The 18409-nt window shown below is 51.1% G+C and overlaps 2 protein-coding genes across 5 annotated transcripts in view; both read left to right on the top strand.

Moving 5' to 3' along the window:
• The window catches only part of SHISA4 (shisa family member 4), a 429323-nt gene that overhangs the window by 167797 nt on the left and 243117 nt on the right, over positions 1-18409 (top strand). The window lies entirely within an intron of this gene.
• Positions 1-18409, top strand: part of NAV1 (neuron navigator 1) — a 278022-nt gene that overhangs the window by 92429 nt on the left and 167184 nt on the right. For 3 of the 4 annotated variants that reach the window (XM_050762167.1, XM_050762159.1, XM_050762177.1), the window contains one exon: positions 17161-17952. The exons of the other annotated variant lie outside the window; for it this stretch is intronic. In XM_050762167.1, the coding sequence (XP_050618124.1) occupies positions 17161-17952 (792 nt within the window). The remainder of the gene's footprint in view (positions 1-17160; positions 17953-18409) is intronic. 4 annotated transcript variants of the gene reach the window in all.

Below are 18409 nucleotides of genomic sequence, written 5' to 3'. Positions count from 1 at the left end.
GAGTTGATGAGAGGACTTTTACTTTTAATGTCTGCTTCAGACTAGCATTAGGAATCCCCCAGGCTTGTCAGCTGGAAGACCACCCTCACTGGTTAGATGTGAAATTGTCTGCTAGATCATGGTTGGGTTCCTCTAGGGGGACAGAATGCCGGGGAACCTTTGGAGGAGGGCTTTACCAGAAAAGTGAGAAACACTGGTTTTCTCCAAGGCTCCTAGGGAAGGGGAGCAGGGTTCACAGCACTGCCTCTGCTCTGGTGCTAGCTAGTTGTCATGGTGACCCATCTCTGCCGAGGATACGCCGAGCTCTTTGATGGGTTGGATGGGGAGAGAGATTTGGGATTTGCCTGCCTTGTGGAAGAGGCTGTGCTCTTCTGAGCTTGAAGAAAACAGAGAAGAGAGGAAGAGAGGAGGCAACTGAAGGGTTTCATTTTATGCCTTGCCCTCTCACTCCCAAAGTCACTTGGGGCATGACATGACTCATTCATTCATGTATTCCTTCATTCAATCTACAAACCGTCAGTGAGTGTTTACCTTGTGCTGAACACTGTGCTTGACACTGGGGTAAAAGACAAATAAGACTTTGACCTGCCTTCAAGACGTTCACAGCCCAGGGATTCACTCCAGTGAGACTTATCTAGAGATTCTGTTGGGATCCCAGAAGCTGGGCCCAGTGACCTGCCCCTATAGGAGTTGACAAGGCAGCCAGTCCGTCCTGCCTCCCTCGCTAGGCCCCATGGCATGAGGAAGGCACTGAGCTTATTATCCCATTTTATAGAAGGAGAATTGGGTGCTTTGGAGAGTACTCCATCAAATATTTATATAATTCACAGAATCCAGCATAGTTATTTCACAGTTATGATCATGTTATTTCCATATTAATTTGTAGATGGCTGGGGGTTTGGGGGCTTTTTTTGATGCTCATGTATCTTCCCTTCCTGAGCATGAACTCATCTTGCCCCCGCATCACCTAGCACAGTGCCTGGTGGTCAGCATTTTGGTGAAGGAATGATTTGAATGAATGAGTAAGGAATTCAATGTAAATGGTTGCAGAGCTCTAAAATTTATCATCTATGAGCCCATTTCTTCTCTACCAGCTGAGAAAGACCAACCAGTCTTTCTCTGCTCCTTTCCCAATATGTTCCTCTCTGGCCTCCAAGTTCACTGAATGGGTTTGGGGGGTGAGTGCAGAGTCTCTGAGGGGAGTAGGAGAATGCCAAAGAGCTTTCTCAGCCTTGTACCACTTTCTTACTTAATCTGCCTGGACTCTGGGCATAGAGTCCAAACAAGGCTTTCTAGTATTTATATTAGCAGGAGGAGAATCCCACGATGACTTGCCTCCAACCTGGGGCATTGGGGATGTTCTTCATATGTCCTGAAGGCCATCCACCAGCAGCTGCTCCTTCTGCCTCTGCCCTAGGGCAAGTGTGGAAATGCCCAGCCCACCGATGTTTGCACACGTGCCCTGACCCTCCCTGGCCCATCTGAGTCTGTTGGTGATAGCCCAGCACGGGTCCCATCTGCTCACTCTCCCTTTGGGCGCAGTGAGCACCGGGTAGTGCACAGACCACCATCAGATCTTAATTTGGACAGCCAAGAGAAGCCAAGGCTGACATTACCGCGTGCCCACGTGTGTGAGGCTGTGTGCAGGAGGACTGGGAAAGGTCGCCCCAAGGCTTATGCAGATTCCTTAATGACTTCCACTTTGTGGCGTGTTTGAATGAGCACTAAGTGGACCCACAATGAAGGGATCTTTTTCTCATCATAGCATGTGTCATCGGGAACAAGCCAGAGCCTCCTCCCTGCCTCTTTCTCACACGAGGGTTGATATATAGAGAGAATGGGTGGGGCAGTGTGGAGTTTGGCTTCATACTAGGGCTGTTTTGCTTTTCTTCCTCTTTCTTCTCCCTTGTTGAGTTGGCTCCATCTTTAAGCCACAGTGAAGTTTTTCATGCCTTGTGGATTTTAAATAGAGCAGGGATAGAGTCTTCATTCTAAGGAAACTTGCAAAGCTAGCATGCCCGGGGCAGGAGCAAGGAATGGTAACTACTCTTTGGGAGAGGAGTTTGTTCTGGGGGTTTCAAGCTAAATCCAAGTATTCCTGGACTACAAATGACTTGCATCAAAGAACACAGGAAGTCAAAGCTCTGACAAACTTCATAGATCTCGCAAATTTGGCCTCATTTTCGATGGGGGAGAGAAGAGACTCAGAGAAGAGAAGTGACTTGCTCAGGACTGCATAGGAAGTTAGCAGGTGAACTAAACCAGGACCACTGCTTTCTGACTCTTTAAAAACTAAAAAGAACTAAATCGTAATAATGACTATCATTTGTTGAACACCCTACTATGTGCAGGGCATAGTGCCAAGTGCTTTATGTAAAGTCTTTGTGAATACCTTATACAATCCTTTGAAGGTGTTATTATTACTCTGTGTTATGAATAGGAAAGTCAGGCTCAGAGAGGTTATATAAAACCTGTCTGAGGACATCCAGCTAGGAGGCTGTGCCAGGATTCCATCCCAGGCTTGTCAAAAGGCCACACTCTTCTCTTACTCCCTGCCTTCCCATCTGCCGCCCACCAATGTTTGTACATGTGCCCTGTACTCACTCAGTCACACACCGTCCAAGTTCAACTCAGTCTCCCTTAGCCTCTGCCAAGCAATGAGGAAGGAAATGGGATCAGTGAGCCACAGTCCCTGCTCACATCTCCCTCAATCTGAGCAGGTCCCAAGCTGCCACTGGCATCCCTGTCACTCCAAACCTATGTCATTTCATGCTGAGTTCACACCGCTGTGTTCTTTGCCCTCTGGGGACCTCCAGGCCAAGATGAGCCTTATGTCCCAGCCATCCGTGGAGAGAAGACATGCAGACAATTGACTAGAAAGTAGAACAAGTTCAGGAGTTCAGGGGCAGATGATATTAGCCATGTTCTCAGAGTTTCAGCAGGTTGGTGCTGTTGTGGGGCAGAAGTGGCTCGGGAGTGCGAGGGTCTCTGGAGACCCTGTTGGATAAACAAAGCAGCAATCTAGGACCTGGTAGGCTTCCAAGAACTGGGACGGGAGGTCATAACAGCTCTAGTAGCAGCAGCCGACACTTACCGGGGCTTACTGTGAAGCAGGCATTGTCATAAGCACCTTTAATCCTTCTAACAACTGCATGAGGTTTGGAATCTAACTCCCTACTTGCCTTGCATCACAGCTTCCTCACTTGTTAGCTGTGCAGCCTTGGGGAACTTATTTAGTCACTCTGTGCCCCCGTGTCCTTGATTGTAATCAAGGATGATAACAGTGCTTTCCTCATAGGGTTTTTTGAGGATTAAATGCATGGATATTGGTAAAGCGCTTAGGAGAATGGCTGGTACGTAAGAACTGCTCAATATGTGTTTGGTGTTATTTGTTATTGAGGCAAATGATATTATTACCACACTCACTTTGCAAATGAGGAAACTGGGACAGACAGGTTAAGTGGCTTGCCCAAGGTGGTCTAGCCAGGATTTGAACCCATGCAGCTGGTCTTCAGAGGTCATGCTCTTAACCATACGTTCCATGACCTCACTGGAGGGGAAGATGACTCAAGTCTCGGAGTTCTCCCAGGGAGGCCAGGAGAGGCAGTGGGATCACCAGCCTGGCTCTGGGAGGGGCCATGAAGGAAGAGGCCAGAGAAGTGAGGTCATCCAAGGTACCTGCTGGAGGGGTTTGAAATAGAAACTGCAGGGGTCTGGATGCTATATCTTTAGAGGAGTACGGGGTGGGGGAGGAGATGGACTTTTCAAGATAATATTTGGCTGGGAAGGGGATTTATCCCAAGGCAGTGGATTTGACCCAATGTTAGCCTTTTCAGTGGAGTGGCAAGAATAGCAGAAGCTGGTCAGCTTGGATCCTCTTTTCCCCACGGCTACCTTGGACTCAGGCCCTCCCACTCTAAAAGGTGTGTGAGTGATTCTACGTGGTTTTTGCAACTATGAGTGCTCCACATACAGTACAAATCCCTTGCTCTCCAGATCCTGATTGTGGTTCCAGAAATCAAGAAATCTTGGCAAGACCCAGCATCTCTGTTTCTTGCTGCACCAAGAAAACCAGGACCTCTGCATTGCCCAACTCCAGAGGAAATTCATATCCATTCGCTATTTTTTTTTTTTGAGACGGAGTCTCGCTCTATCGCCCAAGCTGGAGTGCAGTGGCACAATTTCAGCTCACTGCAAGCTCCGCCTCCTGGGTTGATGCCATTCTCCTACCTAACCCTCCTGGGTAGCTGGGACTACAGGCTCCCCGCCACCATGCCCGGATAATTTTTTTTAATTTTTATTTTTAGTAGAGACGGGGTTTCACCGTGTTAGCCAGGATGGTCTCGATCTCCTGACCTCATGATCCGCCCGCCTCGGCCTCCCAAAGTGCTGGGATTACAGGTGTGAGCCACCGCGCCCGGCCCATTTGCCAATTTCTTATAAAGCACTTACTATGTTCCAGGTGCTATTCTAGAAGCTTGGAATACATTTGTGGACAAAATAGGCAAAGACTTCTGCACTTGTGGGCCCTTTATGATGTAGCCTAGAGCTGTGCATTGTACAACCTGTGCAGCTGTACATGATCTACACGGTGGCCCTGGAGAAGCCCCAGCTCTGGAATATGTCTCCCACCCTAAAGAGCAGGAGCAGAGCTTTGGCCTCATGACACTCCTGGGACGACAAGCAACAGCAGTCTGTGGGCCACCCCCCTTCGCCCTGAGTGCTTGAATAGATGAGGAAGGTGATAAACTTTCCCCTGTGGTTTTCCTAGAGAATTACCCCCTATAGCCAATACCTGTCTGTCCTGGACTTGGCAGCCTCTTAGCAGATTTTTAGAGATTCAACTCTCCAACCTGCAGTGATCTGCTTCAGCTCCTCCTAGAAAATCCCAACCACTTGTTTAGTTCTCCATGTGTCTACGAGCCATGGAAAGGTTCTGGGAAAAAGGACACTTAAGGAGAGGTGGCCGGGTTGACAGGAATCTCTCCAGATCAGACTGCTCCATACAATTCAGAGGTTGTTATCCAGGGAGCTGTGGAGCAGTTACAAATTTCAGCTATGGGAGGCGGAACTAATTGCTAAACTTCCACCGCTGCTGCTCCCTACTTCTCTGGCCAATCCAGGTAAGCCTCACCTCAAACGCAGCTCTGAAGATCTGGCCCCTCAGGTCTTTGCCCCATGCCTGGGCAGACTGGCCAGCCCTCCTTATAACTCTGAACTGTGGTCTCCCTGGGAAGGCCCAGGGCAGACAGAGAGCCTGCAGAGGGGGCTTTATCTCAAGAAGTGCTGGCTCCACGCCAGTCTCGGCCAAGGCTGAAGTCTCCCTGCAGCACCACTGAATGGGCAGAAACTGGAACACACCATCCCATGCCCCCCAAACCCCTTTGTAAGAGGATTAGGGTCCCCTGGTGAGAGACTTCCCTCCCCACTATAAGACTGCGGGCAGGCTTACACAGAAGGAGCTCCAGGGAGAGGCGGTTGAAGAGAGTGAGGTGACATAGACACAATAGCCAGAGAGATTAAATGCTGAGAATTACCCCAGCCACAATGTTCATCCTTGAAAAGGGCGGAAGGAATAAAAAACCTGCCTTCCTGGGTGGTGGGAGTCCCAGGCTTCAGAGGGAGCAGAAGATAATTAAAGGTCAGAACTTATGAAGGGTCAGCAAGTGTGGGGCCATCCACGCCAGACCAGATGAGCCCAGGGAGGAGGGGAGAGCAGAGAAATGCTCAGTTGTCCCTTCTCTCAAGAAAATCCTTCCAGGAGAAGGAAATGAGAGTGTCCTGAGGTATGAATGACTGAGGTCAGATAAATAAGAGAACTTCCTGGCAGGAGGAGAGCTCAGCCCCAGTGGAAGTGGAAGGAGAGCAGCCTGAGGTTCGTATAAACACCGGCACAGTCCGGGGGCAAGAGCTGACCTCATGAGCTCACCGCATCCTTCCTGCTGAAGAATCTGAGGTTGCATGCAGGCAGGAGGGAGCACAGAGGTGGCAAGCCCCTCGTGATGACATCAGGCCCTGTGAAAGGCAACGTTCTCATCATGGCATTGGAACTCCCACCCATCACACCAACGAATACTCTTAACATTTGCAGAGCAATTTTCATATTCCAAGTAATTGCCAGTGATTATTCTATTAAAATTCATTGAAATATGAGTCCACGGCATTCCTCTGTTAGGTTTAATGCCTTATTCAAAAACCTAACAAAACTCTAATAAAGCACAGAGGTGCCAGCACGGAAAATGAGCGCAGCCACAAAATGGGAATATCTTTCTCTCTAGGGTAGTAAGAAGGCCAGGTTTCTTTAAACCATCTGTCCCAGCTGGTTCACACTCAGATGGGTAAAAGCTTCTCATTACTTTTGCAGTTGTCTTTACTTTTTTAGAGTCAAGAACCTCTTTAAGAATTTAGCTGATATTACAATATATCCCCCCAGATAAATGGACATATTCACAGTATTTGGCTTATGTTTGATGGCTGGTACTGTGAACCCCCGGAATCCAGTCTGTGAACATAGATTAAGAAATTCTGTTCTAGGGTAGTGATGTCATCACTGTTGACAAAGTCACCACAGGTTTGGGCCTTGTGCTTTTCCTCATCAGATTTTTGGGTTTGTGTGGCCAACAGTGAATTAAGAGGATTTACTGCAGAATAAGATTATCTCCAAGGTCCCTCTTAGTGTTATGATTTAATGACCTTAAAACATCCAATTCTTCATGGACAGGTCAAGTTCAACTCTAGATTTGCCCATCCCAAAGGACACATGCTGATACGAGGAGTTTGCTCGTCCCCATCCAACACATGGGCACAGCCACAGGCACACACCCTATCCTCTCCTTCCTTTGCCTGCCTGGAGTTCTCCCTCCCAGGCCTGCAGTTGCCATGACAACGGATCTGGGTGGGTCATGGTCTAAGGGCGATGTACCTGGGTGGTGCAGAGCTCTGCTGGGGCCCAGTGTGCAATATCCACCCCAGTGGTGTGTATGGGACAGTTGCCATGGCAACATACAGGAAAAGCACATATGGGAAACATCTGGACTTCTTATCCTGGGCTCTTTATTAGCCTGAAGAGCACAGGGATCTGATTTTAAATGAGTACAGTTTCAGACAGAATACCCTAGATTAGGTGTTCTTTTGCCCTTCCCTACTAGAAGCCCCTGAGCAGAGGGAGCAGAGATTCTCTAGCTCCTACCCCCACCCAATTTCTTAGATGACCAACTGTATATATTCTCTTAAGGTCACATAGCAAATCAAGAAGACAACCCAGAACCCCCAAGACTTGAGATTAGGGAAGTCCTCAGAAGATCCTGACCTGTTGGGACTGTCAGGTCCACTGAAAGTGACCAAGACCCCAGGACATAGGTCATGGGGTTGAGCTATGAAGCAACTGGTGTTGCTACAGACCACTGGCTCTATCCGAAAGATTCTCCTCTGCCACATTCTCACTCCCAGGATTCTGTGGGGCAGTCTTAATGTGACTGCAGTCCTAGACCCATGCAGACTTCAGGTGCAACAGGTGTCTGGGTTACAGGAGCTCCTCAGCAGGACAGGCAGGAGAGTCAGGGCCCTCCTTCCCATTCTTCACTCCCCCGTCTAATGCCCAGTCCCCCTTTCTCTGCCAGGATCCAAGACTTTCCTGCTGTTGGGTTCTATATGTCTTGGAATCACATGCAGTTATTATATTAAGCAAGTCTCTAGAAATAGCTGCATGGTAATAGCATGAAGTTATGGGAAGATGTGGAACACACACAGACCTTTATTCAATTTCTGATTTCACCAGCAGCCTGCTGTGTGGTCTTGGGCAAGTGTATTTCTCTGTAAAATGAAGATAATGATAGCCCCTGCTTCAAAGGCTTTTATGAAATGATGAACATTACATGTCTAAGAAGGTCCCTGGCAATAGGAGGTGCTTAGTAACTGTAAGATCTCCTGTCCTTCAGTTCAGCAAGCATCAGTGAGCCCTTACTAACTAACTAACCTATGTAGGGCACTTACAATTCCGCTGGCAGGAGAGGATATCCCCCTAGGATATAAGTAGGCAGAATGTGGGTACACGGCCCCTGACTATAATCAGTGGGTAGGAAAGGCAGAGCAGTGTGCGTGGGGTAGTCTGAGAAGGCCTCCTGGAGGAGGTGGCTCTGAAGCTGGGCCTTGAAGGGAGAATTGGATTTGAATTCATATAACAGAAGGCATTCAGGAAAAGGGCAGAGCAAAGCAAAGGTGCAGGGGTGGGGTCAGACCTGGACCAGGGGCATTTAGAGGAAAGCATTAGAGGGCAAGTTTACCAGCAGGTGAAGCCAGAGTGGGGAAGGGCTTGAGTACTGCGTGTTGGCCAGCACTGGCCTCTAAGGCAGCCAGATAGCAGAGGCTGGGAGACTGTCCTTCCCTGGGAGGCCATTTAGGTCATCAGGTCAGAGATATGTTTCTCTGCAGGAGATCATGGAGTTCTGGCTTTAAAAGAAGGGAGGTCTCAATGCTTGGAGATCTGGACCCCTCTCCCCAAGGACAGGAAGGAGAAACCCCATGCCTTATTGTGCACTGCCAGGGCTCCTCTGCTGAGAAACCAGTCACGAGAAATACAAGTCCCGTGTTCTAGCCTGGGGGCCGGAACACTTGGGAGAAACAACAGCCCAGCCCTGAGTCAGACCTCCCTAGCCCCTGACTTTCTAGCTGAGAAACCCTTGACTGAAGGAGGGGCCAGTTTTTTGGATTCCAGCTCCTAACCTCCCCTCCCAGGTCTGAAACAGGCCCTCTCAGGAGCCTTCAACCAGTTTCCACTCTCTCCAGGGCTACATAGCCCCAAGCCCTGCCTCTGAAAGGAGGGCCTGTGCCCCATCCCCGTCCCAGCCTGGGGAGTCCCAGCCTCCAGCTGGGGACATGGGCTTCAGGCTCTGGTCTTGTTTACTTGTGTGACTAGAGGTGACTTGTTTTCCTTCTAAGGGACCTCATTTCTGCCCTGGTCCTTTCACACGACAGGCAGGCTCATCCCTGCTCTACCCATGCCCTGTTGGCATAGGAATTTGTGTCCAGGCAGCTGTGAGCTCCAAGGAATGTGAGTTGTAGCTTAGAATTTCTCGGCATTTCCACCCTTCTGGAAGCTCCCCCGAGCCAGTTGAGCCAGAGGGCAGACTGAGGCCCATGACCTCTGGCTCCACTCCCAGCCTCTAGATTTCTCTGCCTCGTTTTCCCCAATAGACAGGAAGACAATAAATCTCTCTCTGGAGCCCACACACCTAATCTGTAGCCCAGAGGAAAAATCCCCAACCACACTGAGCTCAGGGAGTCTTCTGGGGCCAGAGAGGGTGAGCCGGGGACCTGCAGTGTCCACAGAAATGTCTCAACTACCAATGCTCTGGCGAAGCAAAGGCAGTGGCTGGGCTAATGGACCAATCTAGGAAGGCTTCCTGGATGAGGCCCTGGAGGTGTGAGCCACCCAGAGCAGCCATATTGGACCACTGTATCTAGTGTCTCCTTTTTTTTCAGCAAGGGGGAGAGGGGGATGGGGCTGAAGTCCCAGCTGGGATTACTGCCTGGGCTGTGAGGATACATTGCCCACTTTTCCCCCTGCCTCGCAGAGGTGTGGTGAAACTCTCCCCATGCCTCTGGGCAAAGCAGAGATTTAGGGGCAGAAGAGGGTCTCATCCCTGAATGCCCCAAGGTCATTCCTCTGAAGAACTGGAGCTTCCTTCAAAGGAGCAAGGCAAGGGTCCACTGGCCTCACTCTGGCCCAGGGCTTCAGGGAAGGGAGAAAAGATGCTGCTGGGCCACCATCCCAGAAGCTTGGCTTCCATTCCACACACCAGCTGCACTGTGTCTTGCCACGGGGTATTAAGAGGTCACTGCTGTTTACAGTTCCCTACACATCTGTTCTGAGTCACGCATTCATTCATTGAATCAATCGCCATTCACCGAATATTTTTGAGAGCCCACTGTGTGCACAGAGCTGGGATGGGTTTTGAGAAAAAGTTCAACTGGAGATGGATCCTTGGAAAACACCAATGGGTGAATGATGAATGACAGCCCTGAACATTAGGAAACGATTAAAGTGGCTGCAGTGAACTGCGTGGGGAGAGTCAGGGAAGGCAGCTTAGAGGAGGTGGATTTGGCCTCAAGAGGGGCCAGGGAGAAGAGAGGACTCTGATTCTACCTCCAAAACCAGATCCTCCTGAAGCCTTCCCATCTTGATGGCAACTCCAATCTTAGAGTTGTCCAGGCCTAAATCCTTGGGGGGACATGCTTGGTTCCTTTCTTTCCCATACACCTACATTTGGCCAATAGCAAATTCTAACAGCTTCAAAATATATCCAGAGCCTGACCACTTCTCACTGCCACCACAGTCACCAATCATTTCCAAGCCACCATCATCTCTCACTTGGGTGACTGCAACTGCTTCTGCCCTTGAGCCCAGCAATTTGCTCCCCACACAGCAGCCAAAGTGGCCTTTTCAAGAGGGAAGCCAGGTCACGTCACTCTCTGCTCCCATCCTGCCAAGGCTCCCATCTCACTGGGAATAAAAGGCCAAGCCCTTGTAATGACCTAAAAGGCCCTCTCTGCACAGGCCTCACATTACCTCTCTGACCACATCCCCTGCCACTGTCCTCTCCCCTCCTTTCTTTCCAGCCATGCTGATCTCCTTGCTTTCCTTTGAAAACAGCAGACACGGCCAGATGCGGTGGCTCACACCTGTAATCTCAATACTATGGGAGGCCGAGGCCAGAGGATCAGTTGAGCCCAGGAGTTTGAGAGCAGCCCGGGCAACATACTGAGACCCTGCCTCTACAAAAAAAAAAAAAAAAAAAAAAAAAAAAATTAGCCAGATTAGCCAGGCATGGTGGTGCACACCTATAGCCCAGGAGGTCAAGGCTGCAGTGAGCTGTGATTGCACCACTGCACTCCAGCCTGGGTGACAAGATGAGAGTGAGACCCTGTCTCAAAAAAGAAAAAGAAAAAAGAAAAGAAATGAAAAGAAAACCAGGCACACTCACCCTCAGGGCCTTTGATCCTGGTGGGCTGTTCCCTCTGCCTGGAAATCTTTTCTCCCAGATATCCATTGGCTCCCAAATTGCTCCCCCTTTTCCTTGAGATCTTTACTCAAATGTTCACCTTCTCAGTGCAGGCTTTTTTGGGCCACCATATGGAACATTCACCCCTGCTCCTGGATAATTCATATTCCCCTTCCTGCTTTTTTCTTCTTAGCACTTTTTAGTAACTAACATCTCTCTCTAATTTATTGTCTTTCGTATCCATTAGAATATAAATTCACGAGGACAGGAATTTTGGTCTGTTTGTTCTCTGTGGTATCCTCCAGCACCTGTCGTAGCTGGCACTGAGCACGGCACGAGTAGTCAGGAGCTGGTCATCCAGATGCAGACAAGACCGCGCTTAGCCGTCAGCTATTTCGGCAGCCCTAGCCTGGCTTGGGTGATTGCAACTGCTTCTGCCCTTGAGCCCAGCAATTTGCTCCTCACACAGCAGCCAAAGTGACCTTTTCAAGAGGGAAGCCAGGTCATGTCACTCTCTGCTCCCGGCCTACCGAGGCTCCCATCTCACTGGGAGTAAAGTTTTGGGTTACTCAAGAAGTCCCACGTTTTGGGTGCTCAAAAAGTCCCTGCTGATTAGCTGGAATGACATGAGGGAATGACATGGTGGAGAAAAGGACAAAAAGAAATGGGGAGCAATGGCTAGAGGGCTTTCCACAAAGGCAGGGGTGTTGGCATCTGCTAGGGAGGTGATGAGGAGACCTCATGGTAGGCGTCTAAGCAGAGAAAACGTATGGAAAATGCTTGTCACTCAGTTGGGCAGTGACAGCTCTATGCTGGTCCAGAGTGAGTGGGCTAGGCTTGAAGAGCCATGTGGCTGGGTTCCTAGCCCTTGCTCTCCAGACCCTGACTGTGGTCCTAGAAATCAAGAAAAAATTCCCCTGCTCTGCCCATAATCCTGGAGGAAGCCAAGTATGGGCTCATGTGCCCCCTTCTCCCTCCCTCAGATCTCCCCTTCTCCCAAGATCACCTTTCTCTCTTCCTTCCTTCTTTCCTTCCTTCCTTCCTTTCTTTTTCTTTCTTTCTTCCCTTCCTTCCCTCCCCCTCTCTATCTTTCTTTCTTCCCTTCTTTCTTTCCTTCCTTCCTTTCTTTCTTTCTGCCCTTCCTTCCCTTCCTTCCTTCCTTCCTCCCTCCCTGCTCTTTTTCTTTCTTTCTTTCTTTCCTTCCTTCCTTCCTTTCTTTTTTTCTTTCTTTCTCTCTTTCTTTCCTTCTCTCTTTCTCTCTCTCTCTCTCTCCCTCCCTCCCTTCCCTTCCCTCTTTCTCTTTTTTCTTTTTTCTTTTTTTTTGAGACAAGGTCTCACTCTGTGGCACAGTAGTGCAATCTCAGCTCACCACAACCTCCGCCTCCCAGGCTCAAGCGATTCTCCTCCCAAGTAGCTGGAATTACAGGTGCATGCCACTATTGCCCAGCTAATTTTTGTATTTTTAATAGGAACAGGGTTTCACCATGTTGGCCAGGCTAGTCTTGAACTCCTGACCTCAAATGATCCACCCGCCTCAGCCTTCCAAAGTGCTGGGATTACAGGCATGAGCCACCACAGCAGGCCCCAAGGTCACCTTTCAAGGTCAATGAGCTAGGGACAGCCTGGCCACCTTCCCACCCTCTCCTGTCTCTGGCTCTCCCTGATCCCCAGTTCTCCTAACACAGTCCCAACTGACAGATTCCCCAGACCCCCCACAGACACCCGGGTTACATCCGTTTCTAATCACAGGGGTGTGAGAATGTGAAATCACACAGCATGCGTCTCTTTGGCTGTATGCCTACATCTTCATTCCTCAAATTGCTTTAAGTTATCTGTCAACAGATGTGGTCAAATCACTCATCCTATCGCCATTCCAGAAACTACCAATGCCTTTGGAAAGAGAGGAGTGGGGTGATGAGCTGGTCTTTGGGGCACTGGGGATTGGGGACTTTAATGATTCCAAACCAGCCTCTTTCTCCACCTCCCCTTTAGAAACTTGGTTACTGACATCACCAGCACCCACTGCCTGCCCAGCCAGGCCTCTCCCTCATCACATAGCCTCTTCATTGATCATTGATGGTAGGATCTCTCTTCAGAGGACAATTTGAAGCCTGTCATTCTACAGAAGGGGTAAATGACTGAGTGGTAGGGGCTCAGGGCTGGGTTTGGAGATAATGTGACAGGGCAATTCCTTCTCTTTTTAGGAATCACTCGAGGAAACATTCTGCACATATTGGTTTTATCGACTGATGCTGGAATGGCTGTTGCCACGGCAGCAGAGCGCTCCCACTGCAGTAGAGGATAGTGGGAAACTCACGGGATGTGAAAAGAATCAAAAAAGAGCCAGATAGAGGGAGAAGTCACATTAGGGAGTGTCAGAAACTTCCTGGATGCCAAGATGGCCATTTAAAGGGACCACCACCTGGCCACAGCAAGACCCTTTAAAGAATGACAGTGCACAGAGACTGGCACTCAAGGGGATTGGCACTGAATTAATCCGTGAGACATGCATAGAAGGCATCTTCCATTTTATAAACTGTCAGGTGACATTTCATGCAGGACAGAGTGTGAAGCACTAGGTTTAGATGGTAGGGAGGAGGCTTCTCTTATTGACAACACTTTTTTCTCTTCTCAAAAGAGGCAGAATTTCAGGAGCTGTTTCTTGAAGGAAGTGAAAGGACTTGGGATTTGGGGAATAGGATATCCCATGAGAGCATGAGACAAGGTACAGAGTAACAAAGAGGAATAAAGATGGGGGAAGGGACCAGGCCAAAACACCAAATCAAATGAGAGAGCAAGATAACCAGGAAGGAAGGAAGGAAGGAAGGAAGGAAGGAAGGAAGGAAGGAAGGAAGGAAGGAAGGAAGGAAGGAAGGAAGGAGGAAGGAGGGAGGGAGGGAGGGAGGGAGGGAGGGAGGGGGAGGGGGGGGGGGGGAGGAAGGGGGGGAAGGGGGGAAGGGGGGAAGGGGGGAAGGGGGGAAGGGGGGAAGGGGGGAAGGGAAGAAGGGAGATCCGGCCCTGGGGAGGAGGCATAAGGTGACAAGGAAATGCAAGTGGACAGAGCAACAAGTGAAATAGTGTTTCGTACCAATTCTAAAGAATTTGAGAGGCACTAACCTACAGACATGGGTGTCAGAGATGAGGGACCAAATTAAACCAGGGGAGAGGGCACCAGGTTTTGCTCACATCACAATACACTGGGTGGAATGTGTGACTTTGAAAATATACACAGTAAAAATAAGCTTTCTCAGCCAAGATGGTAGCCAGTGAATTTCCCTTTGTCTGCTAAGGAGAAGATGAATTTACATGCAGAAAGAGGATATAGAGACAACAAGTAAGAACAACTGTAACCTTGCAAGTCAGAGAATAGGTGGTGTCAGATTCTCAAATTGCGATTTTTAGGAAAGGTGTGGTTCTCCTGTGATTGAGTTAGGGGCATCTTGTGTAAATTAGAGAATGACCAGTGAGTAAGGATGAGGACTGTAGAAGTGATGGCTTGTAACTGCGTTACAAATACCCTGAAGGATGGGGTAGGAAGGGTATGGTCATGCTTACTCAAAGATTTGGCACCAAAGGTGGGGCCTGTACCCTTGCTTGAGCTGGGACCTCATGTTTGGACATCAGCATGGGTACTTCGTGTGTGCCCAGAAAAGAAAGTCCCATGATTGGCCTCATCCTTTGGGCACTCTCTGTGCCTTGGCCAAGTTCTGGCATGATACCACTCACGTCCCTTTAACCAGTTCTTCACTGCTTGTCATTTCCTATCTGGAACCACGAACCCTGGTTCCACCCCTAAGTTTTCTAATGCTAGACATAAGCCTCTGAAGCCAGTCTGCATTGTGCATTGCAGATGGTACAGAATCCTCTTGTAAACCTTTGTACTAACTCCTGTCCTCTACTCCTCTTGTTATTCTTGTAATTGGAATATATACATCTATGTCTGTCTACCTGAGATGAATGTGTTGATGTGTGTGACATTGCTTTTTTCACAGGGACAGGATTATTATTTTCCCAAGTCTTGTATTGTCTACCTTGTGTTCCCTGCCAGACAGGAAATACAAGAGTTCAGAGTTCCTCGAGGACAGAAGTGCCATCTTTTTTTCTGTGTCTCCAAGACAGCCAAGAGTCCATGCTTCTTACCAAACACTTCTCTGCTTGAGAACTCTATATTCTCAGTGCCACTTATCCTTTCTGCTATGATCTCTGTCATGGCAGATTTTATGGCATCTCAATCTGGTATTCCTGGGATACCACCAGAACCCTACAGTGCTCAGGCCTCCAAATCCATTTAACCAACAGAGTTGCAACACCTGCTCCATGCAAGGTGCTGAGTGACACAGTTCTACACCCGGAGAGATCCTGCGCTGGTGGGGGAGACAGACAGAGACACAAATACATTTCACACCAGGCAGGAGGTGATGATTAGTGTTAGGAGAGTGCGTAAACCATGCGACTCACACACAGAGTTCTTCAGATTCTAGGAGAAAGGGAGGAAAGGAGCCAGAGAGATGGAGGTTGGGTTTGGGGTGGGGAGATAATCTGATGGTTACCAGATTTTGGCAAAAAGTTCTTAGGGCTTTATAATCCCTAGAGTTTGGCTCCATCTGGGGCCTACCCCTCCGGGAGCAAGCTTTGCTTTCAGAGAATTCCCCTCCACTTTCTCCTATCCTTCACCTCTCCTGAGAGCCTTTTGCTCAGGCAACCTGGCGGTGACTTGGGAGGCCATTCGAGGATAGGCAGTGTCCTGTCTACTGAGGTAGTCCTAGGTAAACTGCAGACTACTTCATCTGGCTCTTGCTCCCCCTCCACCCCATCCCTGTCCCCCAGGGCCTGTTAGGAGGAAAGGAAGAAGGACTTGGGAAACATCTTTTAAAGGCACTCCACTGCTCTGCTTAACTCTGGCAGGCAAGGGACCCAGTGCAAAGCCTCTTCATGATTCCCTAGGTTTGACACAGGCCTTTACAGTTCCAAAGCCCTTCTACCTGTGAAGCTGGTATTATAACCACTGTAAAAGAAAACAGAACCAGAGGGGTTCAATGACTTTGACAAGGTCATGTGGTTAATTGGGACAGAAACCCAGTCTCCTGATCTCAAGAATTACTCCTTCCCCTGCAAAGCCCTCAGCCCTCTCCCCAGTCAACCCTAGGCCCCTTCTTTCCAAGCCACCCGTGTCCTACCCCGGTCCCCTACCTCCTGGGCTCAGGAGGGCAATCTTGAGCCTCAGAGACTGAAGTAGGGCGGGACTGGGAGTTTCCTGGGGGGAAACCAAAGAAAGCTTGGGGTTGGGGGAGGGGAACGAGCACCCTGGATATCATTCCTCCATCCCTCTCCCGATCTCTCTCCCAGGCCCACGGGTCCACTCTCTCTCCCGCATTCTGAGCCGCCCTCTCTCTGTCTCTTTTACGGGCACCTCCACACCTCCTCAACAGACCTTTATCCCGGACACGGCAGGGGGTCACCCGTGCCCTCCGAGAATCCAAGAACCCGCCCCGCCTCTAGGCGGAAAGCTGGGAGAAAAACTGGCCAGATCCTTTATCTCCCCCCTACCCCCCACTCATCCGCCCCTGGAGCTCCGCTCGCAGATACCTCCCCCTCCCGAGCCAGAAATAGACACACTCTCTCTCCCCCACCTCCCTCCCCTTGCGCACACTCGCTCCCCTCCTCCTGTTTGCTCCCCGCCTTCCCCTTCCCTCCTTCCTCTGCTAGGAGCTGCAGCCTGCAGCCTCGACTCGGGCTGGCTGGCTGAGTGCGGCCGGGGCGCTGCCGGGCAGTGCGGTGTCCACAGGACTGACAGGAAGGCAGGCCGCGGGCTGGGATCCGGACACCAAAGCACCGCAGGGCGCCGGAGGAGCCGCGGGGCTTCCATCCTTCCTTTGACTGATATTTAAATTTTAATTTGTATTTTCCCCGCCGCCCCGCCCCTTTTCCTCCGACCCCGCCCTTTCGCTCCTCGGCTTCCCTTCTCTTTCCTTTTTCCTGGCTTCCTTCCTCGCGTTTCTTTCCCCTGCGCCCTCGGCTTGCCTCCCTCCCTCCTCCCTCGCTCCCTCCCCCTTCCTCTCCCCTTCTTCCTCGGTTTCTTCCGTCCTCTTTCTCCCCCTCCTCCTCCCCCGCCTCCTCCTCCTGCGCTCCCGCCCCCTGCCCCCTCCCCCCGTGCCTGCAGACGCGCGGATCGTCCATGCGCTCCTCGCGGGCAGAATGCTGGGCAGCAGCGTCAAGAGCGTGCAGCCCGAGGTGGAGCTGAGCAGCGGCGGCGGCGACGAGGGCGCGGACGAGCCGCGGGGCGCCGGCAAGAAGGCGGCGGCGGCGGACGGCAGAGGCATGCTGCCCAAGCGCGCCAAGGCGCCCGGCGGCGGCGGCGGCATGGCCAAGGCCAGCGCGGCTGAGCTGAAGGTCTTCAAGTCCGGCAGTGTGGACAGCCGTGTCCCCGGTGGGCCGCCAGCCTCCAACCTGCGCAAGCAGAAGTCGCTCACCAACCTCTCTTTTCTCACGGACTCCGAGAAAAAGCTGCAGCTTTATGAGCCCGAGTGGAGCGACGATATGGCCAAGGCCCCCAAAGGCTTAGGCAAGGTGGGGTCCAAGGGCCGTGAAGCTCCGCTGATGTCCAAGACGCTGTCCAAGTCGGAGCACTCGCTCTTCCAGGCCAAGGGCAGCCCGGCGGGCGGCGCCAAGACCCCCCTGGCTCCACTTGCGCCCAGCCTGGGAAAGCCGAGCCGGATCCCTCGAGGACCCTATGCGGAGGTCAAGCCGCTCAGCAAGGCGCCTGAGGCTGCCGTGAGCGAAGATGGCAAATCCGACGACGAGCTGCTCTCCAGCAAGGCCAAGGCGCAAAAGAGCTCTGGGCCCGTCCCCTCCGCCAAGGGCCAGGAGGAGCGCGCCTTCCTCAAGGTGGACCCCGAGCTGGTGGTGACAGTGCTGGGAGACCTGGAGCAGCTGCTCTTCAGCCAGATGCTGGGTAAGTCCTGCCGCCCCGCCCCGCCCCGCCCCTGGCTTTCTTCTAACCAGCTGCTGGGGAAGGTGTGGGGAAAGAGAAGCCCCCTCCCCTTGCGCCTTCTCGGAGGGCCCTCCTGTTCACGATCAGGCTGTGATGGGCATTGCGCCCAGATGTGCTGAGCTGGCCCACCTCCAGATGCGCATGGCTCAAGTGTACCTTCTTAAAGACATTACAGGCGGGACCCGGGCTTGACCCTGGCCTGCCTGAGGTGAACTGGACAATGGGTGGGGGGTGAGGGGGGGTCACCGGCTCTCAGAAATAGAGCCAGAATCCCAATATAGCAAAACCTGGGACTGGTGGAAACCTCCGTTGTGGTGTGGCCTGCGCTTGACGGGAGCATCCCGCATTGCAAGGGGAGCGTCCAGCGAGAGCCCGGATCTAGAGAACAGATGTGGGAGAGCAGATGTGAGGGCTGGTT

This window comes from Macaca thibetana, chromosome 1 (assembly GCF_024542745.1).
Source record: "Macaca thibetana thibetana isolate TM-01 chromosome 1, ASM2454274v1, whole genome shotgun sequence".
Classification (NCBI taxonomy): domain Eukaryota; kingdom Metazoa; phylum Chordata; class Mammalia; order Primates; family Cercopithecidae; genus Macaca; species Macaca thibetana.
The sequence above is the reverse complement of the archived record's forward strand: the minus strand, read 5'-3'. Positions and strand labels throughout refer to the sequence as shown.